Genomic DNA, 22,822 nt, shown 5'->3' on the forward strand with positions numbered 1-22,822 from the left:
ACTAAGACCTCTGCAAAAACGTCAAAATTAATTACATATTTCTTGATTTATCTTAGATTAATTCTTACTATTTTGCGGAAGTGTATACTAACTATGAAAGGTGTCTCAAGAGGGACAAACAGTAATATTGCTACTTTTATTGTTTTTCAATCAAAGGTCTTTTAAAGGAGTATGCGAGGCACAGACGTTCGCTTCGCCTAGCCGAGTTCTGCTAGGAGCAAACCGAGCCTAGTATGCGGGCGCCTTAACCCCAATAACACTAGCTTCATGTCCACATCCCAGTTCAACTCTAATTCTAGCCTTAACCACAACCCTAACCCATAACCTTGGTTTAGCTTACTTTTATCCTATATTTCTCTTCTGACCTGCAAGGTGCAGGAACTGAGCTCAATTCGGATTTTGTAATGGTACCCCCTAGTGGACTTATCTGTAAGGTGCTGTGAGTAGAATAAAGAAAATTCCATTCCAAGAGAATTTGAGTGAGTAGGTAACCCTATAGGCCTACTTTCTGATGGAAGGCTTGCTGCGCTCAACTATTGGTTTCAGAGAAGTATGTGTTGGATATCTTTAATAAATGAAGCAATTCCACTGAGATTGTGTGTTGCACTAGCATTCTGATGCCGTGATATTTCTCTTACTGCCAGTGATTGTTGCCATAGCCACAGAGAGATTGAGACAGCATTCCAGAACTACAAGCCTGCAGTGAGAACAACCGTTTACACAGGGGTTAGGTGCTCATAAAACACGGAAAGAATGAACAGCCTTGGTTAACAATAGCCCACCCCTGCTGTAAAATTTCAGTTTCTATGGTTCTGCAGTTGGCAGCAGTCTTTTCTCTCATTCAATTTATCACAGTACCGTGTTGCATCACAGAACATTTATTTACTCAAAACAGAACATGTAGTGAGTCCCAACCAATGCACTATTCATGATCATTCATCTCTTAAGGTTAGATCACATAATGACTGATGTTTTTCCACCCTTCATTTTACCTATCCATTTTTTATGTACATTTCTACAGTTTTTTGACTCCGTGCATCCTTTCATCTTCCTTTTCTTTTCTCTCCTCCTGGATTGACCCCCTTCATTATGCTCTCTACAACCGTGACCCTACTGTGTCTATTCAAACTGAATGAGCTCTTTTGATCTTCACCAAGCTTGTAGGAATCATGACACTTCAACTGTCTGAAGTCTAGCGATGGGACCGCTTTAAAGGCCATTGATCAAATATTAATATTGGTGTTCTGTTCATGTGTGTTTTTAGCTTTGGCCCAGTTGCAGACCTCTGAGCTGCTGGTTTTGATGTAGTTTTGGTACTCTGTTTCCCTCCCTTCCACTCTCTCTCTCTTTTTCTCTCTTTTTCTCTCTTTTTTTTCTCTCTCTCTCTCTCTCTCTCTCTCTCTCTCTCTCTCTCTCTCTCTCTCTCTCACCCACTCCCCCCTCTCTCTCTCTCTCCCTTTCTCTCTCTCTCTCGCTCGCTCGCTCCCTCTCTTTCTCCCTCTCTCTCTCTCTCTCTCTCTCTCTCTCTCTCTCTCACCCACCCCCCCTTTCACCCACCCCCCCTCTCTCTCTCTCTCGCTCTCTCTCTTTCTCCCTCTCTCTCTCTCTCTCTCTCTCTCTCTCTCTCTCTCTCTCTCTCTCTCTCTCTCTCTCTCTCTCTCTCTCTCTCTCTCTCTCTCTCTTACCCCCACATCTATCCCTCCCTCTCTCTCTCCTCGCTGTTTCTGTAGCCTGGGGTAAAATGGTAATGAGGAAGGCTGCTGTGAAGAGGAGGGTTTGTGGTTCATTGAGTGTGTGAAGTGGAGCAGATTCTGGTGTCAGAATAGCGCCATCTTATACGATGTTGTGGTTATGTTTGGCCGACCAATGGTGTTAAAGTTATATCAGACGCACGCACGCACGCACACACACACACACTCTCCTCCTAATTGATATGTCCCATCCATCAGGTCTTCAGTGCCTTGCTGATTGCCAGGTTCAGATTCCCGTGCCGCTGATGCGTTTCCTCCCTGGGCTGTTTATGATTAAGCGTTTCCTGTGGTGCCACCTGACAGGAAGGATCAGTATAAATCATAACACCCTGTGTAGTTCAGCTCTCTGGGGGGCTCTGGTTTACATCCATTATTTAGCACAATTCAAAGAGACTTGTATCTCATTTATTATCTATAAAACTTCAACATCCACTCGGCCCTTTGTTGGACTGTCTGCTTCAGGGGGAATTTCCTGACTGAATATAGAACATTGTCCCGTGTTACAGCTCATTGTTGACCTTTATTGGTATTTCCAGATGTGGCTTAATTTAATTGGACTATGCTGCTGCTGTGTCATCAACAATGTACCAATTCAGCTTATAATTGTGTATTTGAGCTGTCCTTAGACGTTAACTGCTCTGCTTATTAAACTAGCTGTGCTGTGAAGCCCGCGGGTCCTCCGTGTTAATTCTGCTAATGAATTAGCCTCGGTCACATCAGACTTTCACAGAGGTGGATGGGGGCAGTGGGGGGAGGAGGGTTTAGAAGGGATGAAAGGGAATGTGTCTGTGTGATAGAGAGAATGTGGGAATGAGTGCATGTGGAGGAATGTAATGCTGAGCATGACAGAATGCGTGTCAATTTGAGCACATTATCATTGTACTGTACATACCATACATACAGTGTTTCTGTGTGGGATGCATGGACATGCTTTTGTGTAGGTCTAAAGGCATGTTGTTTATTACTAGCTGTCCCTCTTGTATTTACATCTGTGTTTTTTGAGGCGGTCATTCATAAGCCATCCTATTATTGTAAGATTCAAATCAATGGTGAACATTTTGAGCAAGTAGTAATTAGACCATCACCATTTAGTCTAACGTTTGTCTCTTTTTGCACTATGTCTGGCTTTCTGTTTTGGATTTGCAATTCACAGAGCATGAGTAGGAGCTTACATCACTCAACGGTGCCAGGTATGTTTTCACAGATCACTATAGGGTAATGATTAGATGTTAGTGTCTCTTTAGATGAGTGGGTTTAATATTCAAATGTCATGTTGTATCATTTAATTGCATGCAAATGTCTAGTTTTATTCGAGGCTGTTTCTCAGTATGCAGGGTAGCCTCTCTTTGCCTGCTGCACCCTTTACCTTCCTCTCCTCCTCTCCTCCATACCTCCATCCTTCTCTCCCTCCCTCCCTCCCTCCCTCTGTCCTGCACATGGGTGACAGGGCTGGGCTAGTGCAGCCTTCTCCCTGCTCCAGCTGCATCTGTTTGCCAGCCCAGAGGGAACTGTGTGTGTGTGTGAGTGTGTGTGTATGTGTGAGTGATAGAAGCAGGCTACTGGGGAGAAAGCACACAGATTGCTGGGCTTTCCACTAACTGGATATACTCACCCCTTTTCTTATAGGGTTCAGCAGTATTTATTTTATTTTGATTTAACCAGCATCTTGCTGCTAACCTAGATCTTGGATACGGCTGTTTATATGACAGCAGAGAGGGGTGTGTAATGATGAGGTTGCCTTGTTGTTGATTCAGCATCTCTTTCATGAGGGAGAGTGCAGAATTAATCTGAGCTCACTGTGTGAATGTGTGAGAGTACGTGTTTGTGTGTGTGTGAGAGAGAGCGAGTGAGTGAGTGAGTGAGTGTGTGTGCCTGCGTGCACGTACGTGCGTTAGTGAGAGCCCAGGAGGACGGATGGCTGCTCATGTCTGAACTGCCTCCACGCTCGCAGCGAAAGAGAAAAGTCAAGGGAGAAAATAGCAAAAGGAGGGAAACAGACGCAGTGCTCTCTTCTCACTGGGGACTGATTCTGTCCATCATCTGGTAGGAAAGCTAATCAAAGGGATTTGGCAATGCCTGCAGAGGTGAAAGAGGTAAGTGTTTTGATTTCGTATTTGTCTTCACTACCCTCCCTCTTTTCCCGCCGACGCTTTTCCAACAGGATCCCCATCCACAGCTGTTCTCTATTCTATTCTATTCTATTCGGTAAGCTATAACTCTTCTCTTGTAGTATGAAAGGGAAAGCGTTATTTTCTGCTCTCAGATCAGTGTGTTGCAGTCTACTTGTGTGTGCTCAGGGACATGCTCTTAACACCTCTGTTCAGTGTGTATGCTGCAGGACATATGGAGAGGCTGTCAATCATGGTAACATGATGAGAGGAGGCTGAGTGAAAACCACCCACAGGGGAATGTGCTGCTGCTGCATACGCTTGTATCACCCAGCACATCACCAGCTAGCCACTGGACGTTAGAATGACCGTGCAGTATTTAACTGTTTGTCCTGCATCCTGCACAGACCAAGACAAGGGATGAGCGGTGTCCTCATTCTCAATGGAAATGAGTCTTGGCACAGCGGTGAATGAGATGGGATATCCTGATGTCGTCATGCTGTAATGCCTAGTTACAGGGTCTTATACATCTCTGAGGCTGCTGTGAGTGGACAATGCTGTATTTGGGTACTGTGGACAGAGAATGTTTTACTCCCACATCTTGACATCAAAACAAAAACAAGCCAACTTCTTGACCCTCTAATTCGGCACCCTGGGAGTGGGTCTGTTGTGGCAGATTATTGCTCGGTGTGTACCGCAATTTTGTGCACACAGTCATTTCACATCAAGTACTGGAGCGATACACAATTCTCTCTCTATCTGACAAATTGACTGCATTGTCAGTGGTAATTCCAACAGGATCGCAGCTTCTCCTCTGATCTGCATTAATATCGAGATAGAGGGCATGCATTTTCTCCCTCCTCTGCATGATTCATCTATAATAATGAGCTTGTGACAAGTATTAAATGTGGCTTGCATCTGGAGTGCCCTTGAGCCGGCCACTAAATTTGAACTCACTCAGCAGAAGATCAGACTGTTGGCCTTTCCACTATAATGTGGTGCAGTCAGCCTTGATTTGACAGTTGGCTGGAACAAGACACTAATCGTGTCACTTTGTCCCCTGCTTCAGTGCCTCTAACGTCTATCTCCAGCATCTCATTTGTAAACAGCAGCAAATACAGCCTGTAGACATATGAGGATATTTGGTTGATGTGATGGAGGAACATATTTTATGGACGCATGAGTGTTTGATGCTGATTGGTGGCTGTTGGGAGGGATGTTTCACAGTGTTGGAAGGGCTTCTGAATCTGTTGGAAGACTAATCTAAAAACAGGGCCAGGTGTGATTTTCTCACAAGTTCCTAACCTCACTATCCATCCCTCTTTGCCTCTTTGCCTCTATCAAACCCTATTTACCATCCCTCAATCCTTCCATCAAGCCTTCCTTAGAGAACAGAGACACCCTGCTTTAGCCAGCTAGTTATTTATTTATCTCTGCTTTACAATACCTCCGAATCATTTATCCCACCAGGGCTGTTTAAACTGCCCAGCTCCTCTCTCTCTCTCTCTCTCTCTCTCTGCTCTCTATCTCTCTCTCTCTCTCTCTCTCTCTCTCTCTCTCTCTCTTCTCTCTCTCTCTCTCTCTCTCTCTCTCTCTCTCTCTCTCTCTCTCTCTCTCTCTCTCTCTCTCTCTGCTGTGTGTCGATCATTGGGCTTTCATCTCTCCTTCTTTCTCTCTACTCTGACAGATTTATTTTCATGACGATGAGGACATTATGTTTGGAAATGGAGGCTGCGAGTGAATCAGCTCTCCCATCACATTAATGAGTTTTATAGCTCCAGATTCAAGGACTATTTTACATTCAGGCCCCTACTATTTACCTTGGATTCAATGAAGTTGGAATACTGTTGAATTTCAGTTATATCTACAGTATGTTTCAGTAAGGGCTCGATTCAATCCATATCGTAGAAGTTTCAGCGCTATAGCGAGATTGGAATTTAAAGGCAATGTTCACACGTTCGTAGAAACTGCATTCATGGTAAACCCTACACATGTCACCTCAATCGGAAATATCACCTTTAAATTTCAATCGTACTATAGCCACTGAACTTCCGCGATACGGATTGAATCGAGCCCTTACAGGCAACCTGTTATTTTTAATTTGTTCCTGCACAGTAAGATTGAGAGCACTTTCATTTAGAATGGCGAGATATGATGCATTTAATTTTATGTCAGATTATCTGCTGGCTTGCCAGAGATATTGCACATAAATCAATATTCTCCCTTATGGTGAAATGTGGTTCTAATCATTAACATTATTGACTAAGATCTCAGATTCAGACCACCCTTGGGTATTAGTATGTGATCAAAACAGAATCTTCCTTGTCTAAACACTATTTAGTATGCAAAAGCATGTCAGCATTAATTATGGGTTATTTTGTTCATATTTTATGCCTCTTAGTCTTTTGATAGAGCCATTTTAAGTTGTTTATGTTTTATATTCATAGATCCCTAGTTTGGGGGAAATGAATTCCTTTGAGGAAAACAACAAGTTAGCTTCTTCTTGAAATAAATAAGCATAAATCACTAAATTACCCTGTGTGTCTCAGGCTAGCTGCTGGAGAGGGCTGATTAAAGACAGGACATTGTTATATCTCAGTACTTATGCCAAACCATTCCTCCTCATTAATCCACATAATGGCACCGTTACTCTTTTAACAAATCAAGTCTCTCAGCACCTAAACCTCCACAATTACAACAGCCTGCTCTCCTCTTTGCCATTCCCCACACATGGCCACACATCAGTATGGAAGGGCTGAATAGCTTTGTGGCATTACTATGAGGTGGGTGTTTAAAAGAGATGGCATAAAAATGAACAATTTGCGAGCAGTCAGCAGGGGAAGTGAAAGGTCAACAGAACGGCAGCAGCAGATTGGTCAACGGGGTGAGAGAGTCTCAAGAGAGGTCAAACCAACGCTGCTTTAATTAAACAGGTGGAGCTCATTCTCACATTTAGATAATACCCTCTCCTGCTCTCACCGGCCTGTCACCTTTAGTTTATGTCTTTATTTCTCCCTCTCTTTACAAAGGATACTGGGCACTCTCCCTCTCCTTCTCTCTCTATCTCTCTCTCCTCTCTCTCTTGCTCTCTCTCTCTCTCTCTCTCTCTCTCTCTCTCTCTCTCGCTCTCTCTCTCTCTCTCTCTCTCTCTCTCTCTCTCTCTCTCTCTCTCTCCCTCTTGCTCTCTCTCTTTCTCTCGCTCTCTCACTCTCTCACTCTCTTTCTCTGTGAAACTTTCTCTCCTACACTTCATCTGTAGGAGTAGGATGTCTAACTAAATCGCTTCCCTTTGCTGTGTATCAAACTCTTGACCCTGTACTTGGTCTGTAGTAGGAGTATGTCTCTAACCCTCTACCCTGTACGATGTGCTTGCCTGGTGTGTAGGAGTGTGTATCTACAGTTGAAGTCGGAGGTTTACGTACACCTTAGCCAAATACATTTAAACTCAGTTTTTCACAATTCCTGACATTTAATCCTAGTACAAATTCTCTGTCTTAGGTCAGTTAGGATGACCACTTTATTTTATGAATGTGAAATGTCAGAATAATAGTAGAGAGAATGATTTATTTCAGCTTTTATTTCTTTCATCACATTGTGAGGTCAGAAGTTTACATACACTCAATTAGTATTTGGTAGCATTGCCTTTAAATTGTTTAAAACTTGGGTCAAACGTTTCGGGTAGCCTTCCACAAGCTTCCCACAATAAGTTGGGTGAGTTTTGGCCCATTCCTCCTGACAGAGCTGGTGTAACCGAATCAGGTTTGTAGGCCTCCTTGCTCGCACATGCTTTTTCAGTTTTGCCCACAAATGTTCTATAGGATTGAGGTCAGGGCTTTGTGATGGCCACTCCAATACCTTGACTGTGTTGGCCTTAAGCCATTTTGCCACAACTTTAGAAGCATGCTTGGGGTCATTGTCCATTTGGAAGACCCATTTTTAACTTGCTGACTGATGTCTTGAGATGTTGCTTCAATATATCCACATAATTTTTCTTCCTCATGATGCCATCTATTTTGTGAAGTGCACCAGTCCCTCCTGCAGCAAAGTACCCCCACAGCATGATGCTGCCACCCCCGTGCTTCACAGTTGGGATGGTGTTCTTCGGCTTGCAAGTGTTCCCCTTTTTCCTCCAAACATAACGATGGTCATTATGGCCAAACAGTTCTATATTTGTTTCATCAGACCAGAGGACATTTCTCCAAAAAGTACGATGTTTGTCCCCATGTGCAGTTGCAAACCGTAGTCTGGCTTTTTTATGGCGGTTTTGGAGCAGTGGCTTCTTCCTTGCTGAGCGGCCTTTCAGGTTATGTTGATATAGGACACGTTTTACTGAACACAAGGTCACAAGGTCCTTTGCTGTTGTTCTGGGATTTATTTGCACTTTTCGCACCAAAGTACGTTCATCTCTAGGAGACAGAACGCGTCTCCTTCCTGAGTGGTATGACGGCTGCGTGGTCCCATTGTGTTTATACTTGCATACTATTGTTTGTACAGATGAATGTGGTACCTTCAGGCATTTGGAAATTGCTCCCAAGGATGAACCAGACTTTTGGAGGTCTACAATGTTTTTTCAGAGGTCTTGGCTGATTTCTTTTGATTTTCCCCTGATGTCAAGCAAAGAGGCACTGAGTTTGAAGGTAGGCCTTGAAATACATCCAAAGGTACACCTCCAATTGACTCAAATGATGTCAATTAGCCTATCAGAAGCTTCTAAAGCCATGACATTTTCTGGAATGTTCCAAGCTGTTTAAAGGCACAGTCAACTTACTGTATGTAGACTTCTGACCCACAGGAATTGTGATACAGTGAATTATAAGTGAAATAATCTGTCTGTAAACAGTTGTTGGAAAAATTACTTGTGTCATGCACAAAGTAGATGTCCTAACCGACTTGCCAAAACTATAGTTTGTTAACAAGACATTTGTGGAGTGGTTGAAAAACGAGTTTTAATGAATCCAATCTAAGTGTATGTAAACTTCCGACTTCAACTGTAACTCTTTCCCCTGTTGTGTAGGAGCAGATCCCAGAGGGGCCTTCATCACTGGCGGCCATGACCCTGGAGCCCAAGGAGTCACAGGTGGAGCTGGCAGACGATGACCTGGACACACCCACCTCCAACTCCTCCATTGTCACCTCCACCAATGGCAGCTCCACTACAGAGACAGAGGCACCACAACACACAGAGGTTCCCAGTCTTTAATATATTTATCCCCTATGGAATATTTACTTGAATTACAGTCATCATCTAACCTCAGCCAGTTGATCTCTACAGTACATCTCTCCCAGGATCATACTGTAAGCATTCTCTACTGTAATCTGAAGCAAGGATGAATCCTTCATTATATCTCCAATAAAACACCATCCCTGTGTATTATGATTTATGTCAGACCAATAGGAAATAATAATAAACTATACTGTGTAATACATCTGCAGCCGTGGTGAACCATGATGTGTTTTCAATCTGAGCCATCCGCCAGAATGTAAATCTAATGGCCTCAGACAGCTTTTTGAACTGAAGGCTGTATTGTGCCAGGCTGCCAGAATTTCCCTTGGGGAAGTAGCAGCTAACACTATTGTATCTCAGGGCCAGAGAACACCACAAAGCTTTTCCTAGTGTAGAGAATGGCTTGTGGGTACTATTTCCACAATACTATTCATTAGACTATTTGAGTCATCTGACTTCATACATATTTACATCATATTCATAGTTGCGCAAGATAAAAACACAGATCGCATGTTGACCTTGGTGGTTGTGAAACTGTTAACATCAAAATCCACTTCCATCAAACAGACCATTTTAATTTCCTGCAATTTACTCTAGTACTCAACAGTAGCTGGACCTCAGCTTGTTTCATCACAGTCCAATCTAAACTAATTTCCAACTGGGGAAAACATGATTCACTGGCAGCCAAGCAGAATTCATTATCTACTGGCCTAGCTCAAAGCCAGGAATCTGTTGTAATAAAAATTATGGATAATATGAGACAAGAGCTTGTGGGGGATTTTTGTTTTGTTTAATGTAGGGTTAAATGTCTATCAAACTGTGCCATGTTGTGCTCTCTGCTGTTGGGGAAAAAGTTCGTAGTAGATTTGGTGGTAGTTGTAGAAGTGCTGTAGTAGTATTGATAAATGTGGTTGTGGTTATTTGAGGCAGTGAGTGCAGCTTTAGGATGGCATCTCATAGACTTGGCTGAGCCTGTGGTGGAGATGGAATATTAGATCCCACAGTGAGGCATTCTGACTGGTGTATTGAGATGAACTGTGTACCTTCCTCTCTACAGGACCTCAAGGCTGTGGAACTGGCGAATGACCACGCAGACACTCCGAACACCCCAGACACACCCACCCCCCAGCTTCCTCCAGCCCCACAGCCTCCCCCGGTTACCCAGGTTCCCATGGGTCCAGGCAACCCATCTCTGCAGCCCAGCCCCCTGACCAACGGCCAACACTCCTCTGAGTCCCTCACCCCCCTTATCACAACCACTGCTACCATCACCACTCTCCCCCCTCCCTACAACAACACCAACCGTGATCCCAACACAGAGATCCCTGAGAGGCAGAACAACATCTACACCCTCCCTGACCCTCCCTTTCCAGGCCTTGGAGGTGACATGTGTTCTGGGTATGGCAGCCTGTCTAGAGGAGGTGTCCATCACAGCTCCCTCCACACCTACTGGCCCTCCAGGAACTACCAGACCCAGCCTGGAGGCCACTACACCCTGCCCCTACCCAGGGACAACTACGGCCAGGTGGGCCTGACCAACCAGACCGAGGGGGAAGGACCAGGGGACGCCCAGGAGGTAAAGGCTGACTATCCCACCTCCAGCTACGCCACCCTGGGGGAAATCCACCAGCTCAGACCCATCACTACCATGGAGCTCCTGATGGAACCTTCCAGAACCAGGTTAGGATATGGGCTAGCTAGTTCGGCACCTGCATGACAGTAGAACTCCCTAGCAGCAGATCCAAGCTAAAAAGACTGGTGACCTTGTTATCTCAGCTCTATGGTAGGTGACAGAATCTATTGATTCATAGTCAAGTCCTTTATTCTCATTAAAAGGAGTTATTTACATTCAGAGAATGGACAGTAGTAAACTGACATTTAATGTGTGCTGCACAAATATCAATACCCTCTCTGTAAATTAGTTTACCCTTAACAAAGGCTAATGCTTTTCTCAAGACAGGGCATTGATTTTTGCTGTGTGTTAGTAGTCATTTGAAAATGAGGGCACATTCTGTGTAATGTTTGCTACTGACCAATAGAACAGGAGTCCTACACGCTATCATTATCTTCATTCACAGCATAAATGCTGTTTTCAGTGAAGAGATAACACTGTAGAATACACTTCATCATACACTGACCCTCAAAATGATGTAGCTTATGAACACTTAAAAAAAAGAGGAGACTAGAAAATCACACTATACTACTCAACACAGCTCAGTATGGATTGAAACTACATTAGTGAATTTCCATATTGCATTCCATAGCGTTGAGCTGTAGGAGATGCTAACTGCAGTAGTCCATGTGGTGTCAACATGGTGAGGAGGGCGAGACAGATGGCCAGCAGTTTAGGAGCAGGTGGTAACAATCAGAGGAGGCTGCCTGCCACCAGTCAATAAATAAGGAGGTTTTACCTGTATTACTGACTGACAGCAGCACTTTCCTCAGCTCATAAGCTGTGAATGAGCTGTTTACAGAGGATTCTGGACACTCTGGCACTCTATTTCTTCCCCATCTATCTTTTGCTCTCTCTCTTTCTCTCCATCTATCTGGAACTCAAGCTGTCGAGATAAAATATCTGTTTGCACAACTGTTCAGAGAACATACAAGAGCCAATAACAGTGATTGTTCAACAAATAACATCTAATTGCTTTCTGTGCTTTCTGTCTGTCTCTGTCTACATCTAGGCCTATCTCTTTCCCTTGTCTCAGCCCCCCCTCCCCACTTAACCCCTCCTTCCCTCTCTATTTCTCCAGAGGTGGGTACGAGGAGGCCCTCATGTCCCAGGTGGATGGGGACCCCACCTCCTTCTTCCAGGCCATGTCTAGGGCCCAGATGCTACAGTTCCCCCACAAGCGCTGCAGCATGGTCAGCCTGGACAGCATCCGTAAGGACCCCCGCTGGAGGGACCCCAACCTGAGGGAGGTCATCACCATGCTCAGCCACCCCATGGACCCGGTTAAGTCCAACGCCGCCGCCTACTTGCAGCACCTGTGCTACGAGAACGACCACATAAAGCAGGACGTCAGGCAGCTGAAGGGGGTTCCAGTACTGGTGGGGCTCCTGGACCACCCTAAAGCTGAGGTCCACCGCAAGGCCTGTGGAGCCCTGAGGAACATCTCCTATGGGAAAGACCACCACAACAAGGTGGCCATCAAGAACTGTGACGGCATCCCTGCCCTGGTCAGACTGCTGAGAAAGTCCAGTAACATGGAGGTCAGAGAGCTGGTCACAGGTACAGTGAGCCTATGACAAAAGATTCATCCTGATTACCCAAACACCTATATAGCATTCAGACAAATCGCGTATTCTTTTACCTATAGGGACCCTGTGGAACCTCTCCTCTCATGAGCCTCTGAAGATGATGGTCATCAACCACGGGCTCCAGACACTGACTGATGAGGTCATCATCCCCCACTCTGGCTGGAGGAGAGACCCTACTGAGCACTCCAGACCCCAGGAGACAGAGTGGACAACTGTGTTCAAGAACACCTCAGGATGTCTCAGGCACAGTATAGCAGCTACATAGATGACACGATCATGGAACCTTACACAAGAGCTATTGAGGGTTCATTGCTCCCTAAATTGGACGTTTCTAAATTGGACTTAATGGTAAATTAGTTACTGATAGCGATGCTATGCTAACTTCATCCGCTCCACTAATAGACCTGTGCTCCCCCAGGAATGTGAGCTCAGATGGGGCAGAGGCTCGCCAGAGGCTGAGGGAGTGTGAGGGGCTGGTGGATGCACTCCTCCATGCCCTTCAGTCAGCTGTCGCCCACAAGGAGACCGACAATAAGGTGAACACAGACACAGTTGAGCACGTGTTAACCCCAACGAAAACACTATAGCCGGAGTGCGAATCAGTACATTAACCTAAAGTATTCTGGACCACATATGAGAATCAGATCTTCCCTATATTCTATGCATCTGCTGTCTTTGATGAGCATCTTTGTGTTGTTTATGCTCCTCTCTCTCAGTCGGTAGAGAACTGTGTCTGCATCCTGAGAAACCTCTCCTACCACGTCCACAAAGAGGTGCCGGGGGCAGAGAGATTTCAGGAACATGTGCCCAATCACGTGCCAGGGTCAGGAGGGAACCAGAAGAAAAAGAATGAGGCAGACTGTTTTGGAGGGAAGAAGCCGAAGGGTGAGTTGAATCTGACCTCGTGACCTCATGCAGTTTGCCAAACACGTAATAGGAGTAGAATTGTGGGATTTCTGTTGTGTACTCTGTGTTGCTATACTAATGTCTTCCTTATTTATATTTTGTTTTGTTCCCTTCCATCCCCATTCAAAAGAGGAGTGGTTCAGTCAAAGTAAGTCTGTCTGAATGAATGATATTTGACAATCTGAAAATCCATAATAATGTTCTGTCAACTATGAGAAACCAGGACCTCTGTGGTTGCTTGCCCTGTTGTCTGCCTCGAGACTTGAGCTTCAATGGAAGACCTAGGGTTTTCTGACTCATTGTCAGAAAAGATGTCATGTCTCTATACATTTTCAATGTTTTGATCTTTCCTATTTATTATGTGTGTGTGTGTTTGTGTGTGTGTGTGTGTGTGTGTGTGTGTGTGTGTGTGTGTGTGTGTGCGTGCGTGCGTGGGTGCGTGTGTGTTTTGTCTAGACTGGAGAAATGGACCAAGTGACAAAAAATATGGTACACTGGATTTACCAAAACGCACAGAACCAATGAAAGGTATGGAGCATCTTTAGTGATCTGTGGATCGGTCAAGAGTCAAGACATGCATTTACGTAACTTCAAGAAGCATTCCAAAGACCTACAGTGTACAAAACCTTAACCTTGGCATGAGGCATCTGTAAAGGGTATTTGTGCATGATGTAGAATAGTTCCCAATGTGTTATAATGTCAAGAAGTGGTTGGATTGTATTGAAAACATTCAGACATAACAGTAGGATGTCTGAATGTTTTGACAGAACTACATGGTCCATACAAACGCACCATATGTCAGTTACTGTATGAATACAATACAATATGGAATAGCTTGGTGTGGTTGCTGTGGCAACTCAAGAGACTTATATTGTGCAGAAAGTGTTTTGTGTTTGAGGTGGGGGGATGGAGCAGTGTAGACGGCTAGTATAGCTTATATTCACCGTCAAATGAAGGGAAGATTGAATGTATTTTGTGTCATAATGTGATGATAAGACACTATGGCTGTCTTTTTTTATGTCAAATATAATGTGTGATATCCAGACTGTTGACATGATTACAAACTAGTCATTGGTTTCTATTCAGAAGTTCCCACAGAAGATTATACCTTAGTAAAGAAGAGAGTTGTATAACTGAATAGATTATACAACTCTCTTTTATATGGCATTGGAATCTGCGCTGTGGTTTGAATATAATCAGATACATTAATATACATATACATACAAAATCATTCCCTGGGCATGGTTGATGTCTTTTGATGTAGAAGTCCAGACAGGTTCAAAGGGAAGGTTTGGTTATGGCCCACCAGAGCTTGTGTGAGAAGGTTACTGATGACACAGGGAACGGGCACTGCTGGATGGACCTGTGTAGCCAGTCAGGTCTAATACAGGTCTGTAGAAAGTCTTATACCCTCCACAGAACCTGTGTGCCCAGCTGTGGAGCCATCCCACACTCCTGCCAGCGGCTGCAATCATTGTGATAAGCAGGTTACAGGCCTAGGTCAGGATTAGACAGCACGTAATCCTCCAGCCAGCAGCAGCCTACCAGCAGCTTCGGCTTCAGCTGGCTGAATATGGATGGAAAGCCTCTGGAGGACAGCCTGTAAGAGAATTCCTGAGTATTTAGCCTCCTTCTATACTCCAGCATGGCAGCTGGGGATGTGTGTGCAGCTAGAAGCCTCTCACTCTAGTAGAATAGTACAGTCTGTGAATGGTTGAAGTGAGTAGGGGTACAGTTTGTAGCAGAAAATAGCTCTCAGACAGTTGATAAGAGTTGGAGCCTGCAGCACCCATTTGTTAATAATAGTGAGCCATGTTTAAATGTAGTGGAGGTGTTTGAGTGAAAGTTGGGAGTTGGAAAAAACATTTTGTTTTCTTTATGCATATGTAATATCAAGCATAGTCCAAATCCCTTTGCCAGGCAGAATATTCCTTCAACATAAAAGCAGTGTGAATATCTCAAATGCACACACATAAACATGGCTGAGCTTTAATTGGGGGTATTATCTATTTTGTGTACATTATATATTCTTTCTGAAATACTAAGCCAATAATAATTTTGAGCTTCATAGCCTAACTGTGTACGCCTACACATGTTCTCTAGAGGAGGCATCTGATAGCTGGTGAATCTTTGATCTGTGTCTTGCAGTGCTCTGTCCATGGTTCTGGACCATGAACCTGATCATGACTATGAAAGAACAGCTGTTTTGTGCTGGGAGTCAAAGATTTTGAGATTTTGTCTTTGACTTCATAGGATTCTGCACTGCATTTTTCATATTATCCTGCTCTGAGTCTTCTCACTTTGGCCTCAAAACTCCAAGCTGTCAAAACAAACAGAATGGCACAAGTCCTCTGTTTGATCTAATCTGTTTCACTATGAAGTCTGAAATAAGATAGCTTTTTAAGTGCTGGTTGCTGATCCAACCATCTGGAGGCTGGTGGCTTGAGAACCACTGTGTCTCATCATATCAGTTCCAATATATCTGAGAGTTCTCTGTGCTGCTTCTCTCTCTCTCTCTCTCTCTCTCTCTCTCTCTCTCTCTCTCTCTCTCTCTCTCTCGTTCCCTCCCTCACTCGCTCCCTCTCTCCCTCTCTCTGTAGGTCTGGAGCTGCTTTACCAGCCAGAGGTGGTGAGGCTGTACCTGTCTCTCCTCACACGCAGTCAGAACCACAACACCCTGGAGGCAGCAGCTGGAGCTCTGCAGAACCTCGCTGCAGGACACTGGGCTGTGAGTGAAGGGCAATCGGGGAAACAGTTGATCTGAGGCTGTGGGAGAACACAGTGTTTGTTTCTCATCCCCTTTCTCTTGCTCTCTCTCTTGCTCTCTGTGTGTGAAGGGTTGATTACGTTTGACATTTTAGTCATTTAGCAGACGCTCTTATCCAGATAGTCATAAGTAGCACAATAGGACTGTACAACATGTCATACATTACACCCTTCTATTATTGTCTCTCTCTGTGCCTTTTTCTCAGTGGTCCAGTTACATCCGGGCCACAGTGAGGAAGGAGAAAGGTCTGCCTGTCCTGGTGGGGCTACTGCTTTCAGATGGTGATAAAGTGGTCCGGGCTGTAGCTATTGCTCTCCGCAACCTGGCCATAGATCGCCGCAACAAAGACCTCATAGGTACATGCACGCGCACAGACACGCACGCACACACACACACACACACACACATATTTTACAATTGTATTTTCCCCCACAGGGAGCTATGCCATGAGGGACCTGGTCAGTAACCTGCCCTGTGGTCAGCAGCGGCCAGCCAAGAACCTGGAAGGGGACACAGTGGTGGCCATTCTGAACACTATCCATGAGATGATCTCAGACAGCCCTGAGAATGCCCATGGTCTCATACAGGGTCACGCCATCCAGAAACTGGTAGCCATCAACAAGACAAGGTAGATTTTCATAGCATAGTATCTTTGGTGTTGGTTTCAATTGGCTAGATGCTCAGTCCACAATGCTGTGCGCTCTTATTTATGCTGGCTCTGGTTTATTCGGTTGTTTCTTTGCTAGCCAATCTGTGCGGGAGACCAAAGCAGCATCTCATGTCCTGCAGACAGTGTGGGCTTACAAGGACCTGAGAAACAGTCTCTACAAGGGAGGCTGGAACAAGAGTCACTTTAAGGTATGGCATGGCATGCTGTAAAAGGCTCTATTCCCCATTCACTACACAGTCCAAATGGGTGGCACAAACACAACTCTGTTATTGACTTGTAACTTGAGCACTGTATGAGACACAATTAGTTCCTAATGGCATACTATGTGTTCGTTCTTTTTTACTCTCAGCCAACAACTAGTGGAATGCCCAAAAAACCTAAGAGCGGAAAGTCAGGCTATGATGACATCACACTGCCTCTGATGGAGAGAAATCAAGGTCACCATGAGACTGTAGCTTCAGCATAAGTGTGGGTGTGCCTGTTCCTTGTTTGTCATTTGAATGTAAAATGGCCTTTGTTTATTGTATTCTCTCTGTCTTTCCCACAGATGGATACTCCACTGTGGAGCAGAGTGACAGAGGGGGTGATGGGCCAGGCCACATGATGGAGAGAGAGCCTCTCCAGGTCAGTAACACTGCACAGATTAGCACCTTACTATCAGTAAGGTCAGGAGTTATTCAATGGTGACTCACAAGATTTAACTAAACACTTCTTCCATTTGGTTGCAGAGTATCCCAGAGAGGAAGCACTTCATGCGGGCTGGAAGGCCTGCAGTGGGCCTGGTGGAGCGCAAACCTCCACCCCTTGACTCCTGGGTCTGAGGCTGGTAGAAGGGATTGTAGTGCAGGTAAATCCAATTTCACGTAACTATTTTAGGATTGATGTTTTACACGTTGGTGTGATGCACATACTTTGTCTTTTTTCTTTTTGCAGGAGATGTGATAGTAAAAGAGGAAGTGAAACATCAACATTTGTGGAGGTCATTGTGGTGTTGATACTTTAGACGGACATTATGTAGGTCAATTCACCATTTAGGATAACATGTTTATTCTACCCCCAGCAAATCAGAATGGAGTGAATATAGTCTTGTCATTTACATTTTCAAAGTGTTATTGAAACTCTGACTGTACTTGAACAGAGCATCTCCTACTTTACTTTTATTTTTTTGCACATACTGGACAGCGGGATGAGCGGAGTGACACAGCTGAATGTAGGCCAGGAAGAAAAACACAACACTAACACTTTCTATGAAATTAGGATTTGTCAAAACATTTTGTTTCATTTACCTGACCTGCCCTATTCCTCTAGTATTGACATGCTGTATTGTTTTACTCCTGCAAGGTGTGCATCAGATTTATGTGAGAGACTAGTTGGAAATGGGATTGTAAATGTGTAATAAAAGATTGTTAATATTCTAAATGAAGGCATTTATATTGTAATATTCATTGTAATATTCATGTTATTTATTAACAGTTGTGAACGTTATCTTGTAACCAAAAATGCAATGGATACATTCATATTATAATATACTAAGTAAAAGTGCTATTTTATCAGGAGCTGACTTGATGACTTTGCTTTATGCAGTGTTTGTGCTTGCACCACGATGTTAAATTGATAATGTTAGCAAATAAAATCCATAATTTCTCAATGTTGTATGGATTTCATTTATACTGTATTTTCTGTTCTTCTCGTCTTTCTGTTAGGACAAGGGCGAGGGGTTTATTCAACATGTATGTTAGGGAATTTATCATTAACGCATCATGTTGCTTAGCTGTTGTGCTACGGTCATTTTACTTTCAGCACTGGACAGCTCCATATATTTATACTGTATATGGTCGCTGTGCTGGAACCGAGAATAGAAACATGAAATGAAGTATGCAGCAAGTTGGAAGAGCTGCTCGAGCATAATGCATTTTTTAAAAGAATTCTGCCGTTGATGATGTCACTACTTTGTTTACTTTTGCAATGAATGCCATATTTGTTACAAGATGAAACCAAAATATACTCAGCCAAAGAAGGAGAAAAAAAGGTACGTTTGAAAACACGTACTCTAGTTCAGCTCATCGGTTTTGCTAACAACACTTGCTAGCAACACATGACCGGCCACCCAAAATTGGCTTGATAGGTATCAATAAATCTCGTGTGGTTAAGTTAGCTAACGTTAGCTAACCTAAAGTTATCTGAACTGCGCTAGCTAGCTAGCTAAAGCTTGCATCTTGAATGCAGTGTTTCATAAATTCAAAAAGAAAAGTTAGCTAACTAATAATGCTGGAAAAAGTTTAAGAAAAACACTGCTTTTTCTTACTGTAGGTTCCAGGAGGAGGGAGGAGACAATGTGAGGGAAAGTTCACATTTAGCTGGTGAGGATTTTAAAGAATTTCGAAGACTATTAGCTAGCTAGACAATCTAACTTAATACAGTAGCTAGATGTCTATTTTGACATCTACAGTGCCTTGCAAAAGCATTCATTCCCCTTGGCGTTTTTCCTATTTTGTTGCATTACAACCTGTAATTTATATGGATTTTTATTTGGATTTCATGTAATGGACATACACAAAACACTGAAATTAAAAAAATAAATAACGGAAAAGTGGTGCCTGCATAGGTATTCACCCCCTTTGCTATGAAGCCCCTAAATAAGATATAGTGCAACCAATTACCTTCAGAAGTCACATAATTAGTTAAATAAAGTCCACCTGTGTGCAATCTAAGTGTCACATGATATGTCACATGATCTCAGTATATATACAGTGAGGGAAAAAAGTATTTGATCCCCTGCTGATTTTGTACGTTTGCCCACTGACAAACAAATGATCAGTCTATAATTTTAATGGTAGGTTTATTTTAACAGTGAGAGACAGAATAACAACAAAAAAATCCAGAAAAACACATGTCAAAAATTTTATAAATTGATTTGCATTTTAATAAATAGTAATGCACGGTGAATAGTAATGCACGCTCAAGTTTTCTGTTTTTTTGTCTTATTTCTTGTTTGTTTCACAACAAAAAATATTTTGCATCTTCAAAGTGGTAGTCATGTAAATCAAATGATACAAACTCCAAATAAATCCATTTGAATTCCAGGTTAAGGCAACAAAATAGGAAAAATGCCAAGGGGGGTGAATACTTTCGCAAGCCACTGTATCTCTTCTGACATTTAAACCTCTTTATCCAGCATTCCCAGCTCCCAGTCATGCAGGAGAAGGGGCTATGACCCTTCCTCAGAATGCTCAGACCACTGCCCTCCCCCCACCGGGCCTCAATAGAAAGTACCCCCTAAAGCAACCCACTCTCTCAGCCAAGATCAAGATTTGGATGCCAGTGCAAGAGACCTGGAAAGGAGAACCTTATGACAAGCCTTTGCTCAAATACACCACAGCCCTCCCTATTGGCAGGCGCCACTGTAGACCTCGTCCAATAAAACAACCCATCCCCAACCCTTCCCCTAACCTGACTGATAAAAGAGTGAAGTTCAAACATCCTGAGGCCACCCTCCGTTTTATCCCAGTGAGGCCAGACTTAGAGCAGCTTGCCAGGCAGAGAACCCTCCCTGGTGGTCAGTTGGTTAGACCTGTGACACCCAGACCACCATCCCGCAAGCAGCCCCCCTCTGCAGACCATAGCCCCCTAGACGGTATCCGCTCACACAGATCCCTTGCTAAAGCACAGGCTGCTGGAGGTGAGGACAGGGGAGGGGGTGGAGATGGTGTCTCCCTATCCCGCGCTGTCAGGGATTTGCAGTTGCTTAGTTCCAGCTCCGACGACGAGGATTCTGAGTCTCCTTCTGAGTCTCAGTTCCGAAGCACCACTCCAGCCTACCTCACCCGCCGCTACCAGAACAGTTTGAAATGGTACCAGGTGGTGCGCAGCGAGAAGAAGACCAAACATCACAAGGAGAGGCTTGACCAGCTTTGCTATAAGGTAAACACTGTATGCTATTTTACTCAACTCATGCCTGGCTAAAAGATATCTAAACAAATCAATATATTGGCTCTCATATTGGATCTTACTATATTGTCATCTCTCACTTTTCTTTCCTTAGGAGGCATCAGATGAGTCTAATGCTGAAACAGGTAGCTAGGGATTTTAGTCCACCAAGTTTGAGACATACAATCCATTTATGCTTTGTCAATGGGAACTCAGTCTTTCCTCTTCTATCTGGGATCTTTTTTGCAAGCTTACTCTACTAATGATTGTAATTACCTGTTCCCTGCCATATCATTTGTTAGCAGGCCCCTCTGGTGTCCAGGCGAGACACACCGCCCCTCTGGGTGCTGGGGAGGGGAGGTCTGTCTGTAAACCCTACCAGGGAGGGAAGAGGAGAAGGAGCCCGCTGTCAGAGAAAGGTTTGTATTTATATCTTTGTTTATTTGTCAAGAGCCATGTACAACATGCCATTGCACCAGATTTAGCTAGATAGCTCATTTTCATCTGTAGTCCCTGGGCAGAAAATAATCAACATCAATACAATTCTACAATATAACATCATATTAAAATATCTCTATAAATCTTTTTCCAAATATACAACAATAGACAATATAATGTCCCTTGGTCCTACAGTGTCTGACATCAGTATCTGAATGTCTTGATGTTCACATGACTGGTTTGCCTAGCAAAGGTACAGTACTCTCTCACACTGGTTGGCAGGGGGTTCCATAATCCAGACGCTCTGACTGAAAAAGCTGTCTGACCAAATTTGGTGGACCTAAACTGAGTTGAATAGCCCCCTCTGGTTGAAGCTCTTGTCGTCCTGGTATTGTCCTTGCAATATTTAACAAACTGCTGAAGAGGTGATGGGGCAAGGTCATGAGTGTTAATAAACAGCAGAGAGGTGTTGGCATAAGAAGCTGTCAAAGCTCAGTAGGTTGTGTTTCTTAATGATATTGCAGTGGTGATGTGTTTGTTTTTTGTGCAGCACTTGCAGAGTTTGTTTATAGAGCTTTTGAAGTGGTTTCATTGCTGTGATACACAGTACAAAATCATTGAGTACATGTACAGTATAGCAGCATCTGTTGACATTTGGTTTCTGATCAATTTGAAATGACCAGGCCGCTTTTGACTGTTCAATATACTTTATATGACTGGCCACCCAAAAATGTATTCGTTTTTTGTGACACCACCTTGATCCTCTGTTCCTTTACGGTTACCTCAGGCTGATGGGTCTCACTGTTCTTGATGAAGGGTGCGTTCATAAATTCACTCTGGCTATCTACTCTGATTTCAGATCACTCTCATCTGAGTGTGCCAGAGCGCAGAATAACTGATTAATTTACGAAAGCGCAACACCTGTTGAATATGACTGGTGTCAGTAAACGTCTGCAAAAAAACGTAATTAAACTGTTTCCAGCAGCAAAGTGACAGTCACCAACACTCTAGATAACATGAAAACAGCCTAACCAGCAATGCTAGAGCGAGTAAAATGGTCAGAGTGAGGTGTTCTCTCATTTGTGTCTGGAAGTAGCTAGCAAGCTAGCCACTTTAGCCAGTTAGCTTGGATGCTTGACTGCAGTTGTGAGGTCAAAACGCTCGGCTCAACCCTACTCCTGGGCCAGAGCGTCCAGTGTGCGTGTGAATTTATGAATGGACAATCTGACAATGCTCTGAATTTATGAACGCCCAGAGCGCACTCTGGCATTCCAGAGTAAATGTACGAACACCCCCGAAGAAATACATGCAGACAGTTTTGTTACGTTAAATGTTAGACATGAGTAGTCCAACCAGTCAGCAATTTTTTCCATTGCTGCTGTAAGTTTATGAGCAGATTTTTGCTTTGTCTTGGCATGGACATAGAAGACTGTGTCGTCTGCATTAGTGAAGCGCGGGTTGACTCATAACCCGCAGTCCCCGTGGCTATATCCGCGGACAGGTTTAGGGTAATTAAATATTGGGTGGCTGAAAAGCGGGTGGGTGGCGGGCGGGTTGAATAAAGAGAAACAATACCTTAAAAAAATCCATAAATGTTCAACTATTGTGCAATTTATATAGGCTACATTGAGGTTTTTCTTTCATTCTTTTAGGCTATCTGGTATTACTGCATAAGCCTAAACTTTAGGGCTTAACTGTACACACGCCAAATAGCCTACACAGCCAATCGCCAAATAACGCTTTTGGGAACGGGCAGAAAAAGTTCATGTT

General features: G+C 43.8%; 1 protein-coding gene across 1 annotated transcript; it reads left to right on the plus strand.

Annotated features, from left to right (window-relative positions):
- Positions 1 to 3,823: 3,823 nt before the first annotated feature.
- Positions 3,824 to 17,508, plus strand: LOC311127618 (splicing regulator ARVCF-like; the record flags this gene model as incomplete). Its single annotated transcript, XM_084159442.1, has 16 exons — positions 3,824 to 3,844; positions 8,874 to 9,044; positions 10,141 to 10,763; positions 11,837 to 12,315; positions 12,404 to 12,587; positions 12,763 to 12,880; positions 13,061 to 13,229; positions 13,381 to 13,398; positions 13,707 to 13,778; positions 15,851 to 15,978; positions 16,223 to 16,373; positions 16,453 to 16,645; positions 16,764 to 16,875; positions 17,037 to 17,124; positions 17,235 to 17,311; positions 17,416 to 17,508. The coding sequence occupies 16 exons, from the start codon at positions 3,824 to 3,826 to the stop codon at positions 17,506 to 17,508; spliced, it is 2,697 nt and encodes an 898-aa protein (XP_084015568.1).
- Positions 17,509 to 22,822: the final 5,314 nt, after the last annotated feature.

The sequence above is a fragment of the Coregonus lavaretus genome, assembly GCF_964263955.1.
Source record: "Coregonus lavaretus genome assembly, chromosome: 4".
Lineage (NCBI taxonomy): Eukaryota > Metazoa > Chordata > Actinopteri > Salmoniformes > Salmonidae > Coregonus > Coregonus lavaretus.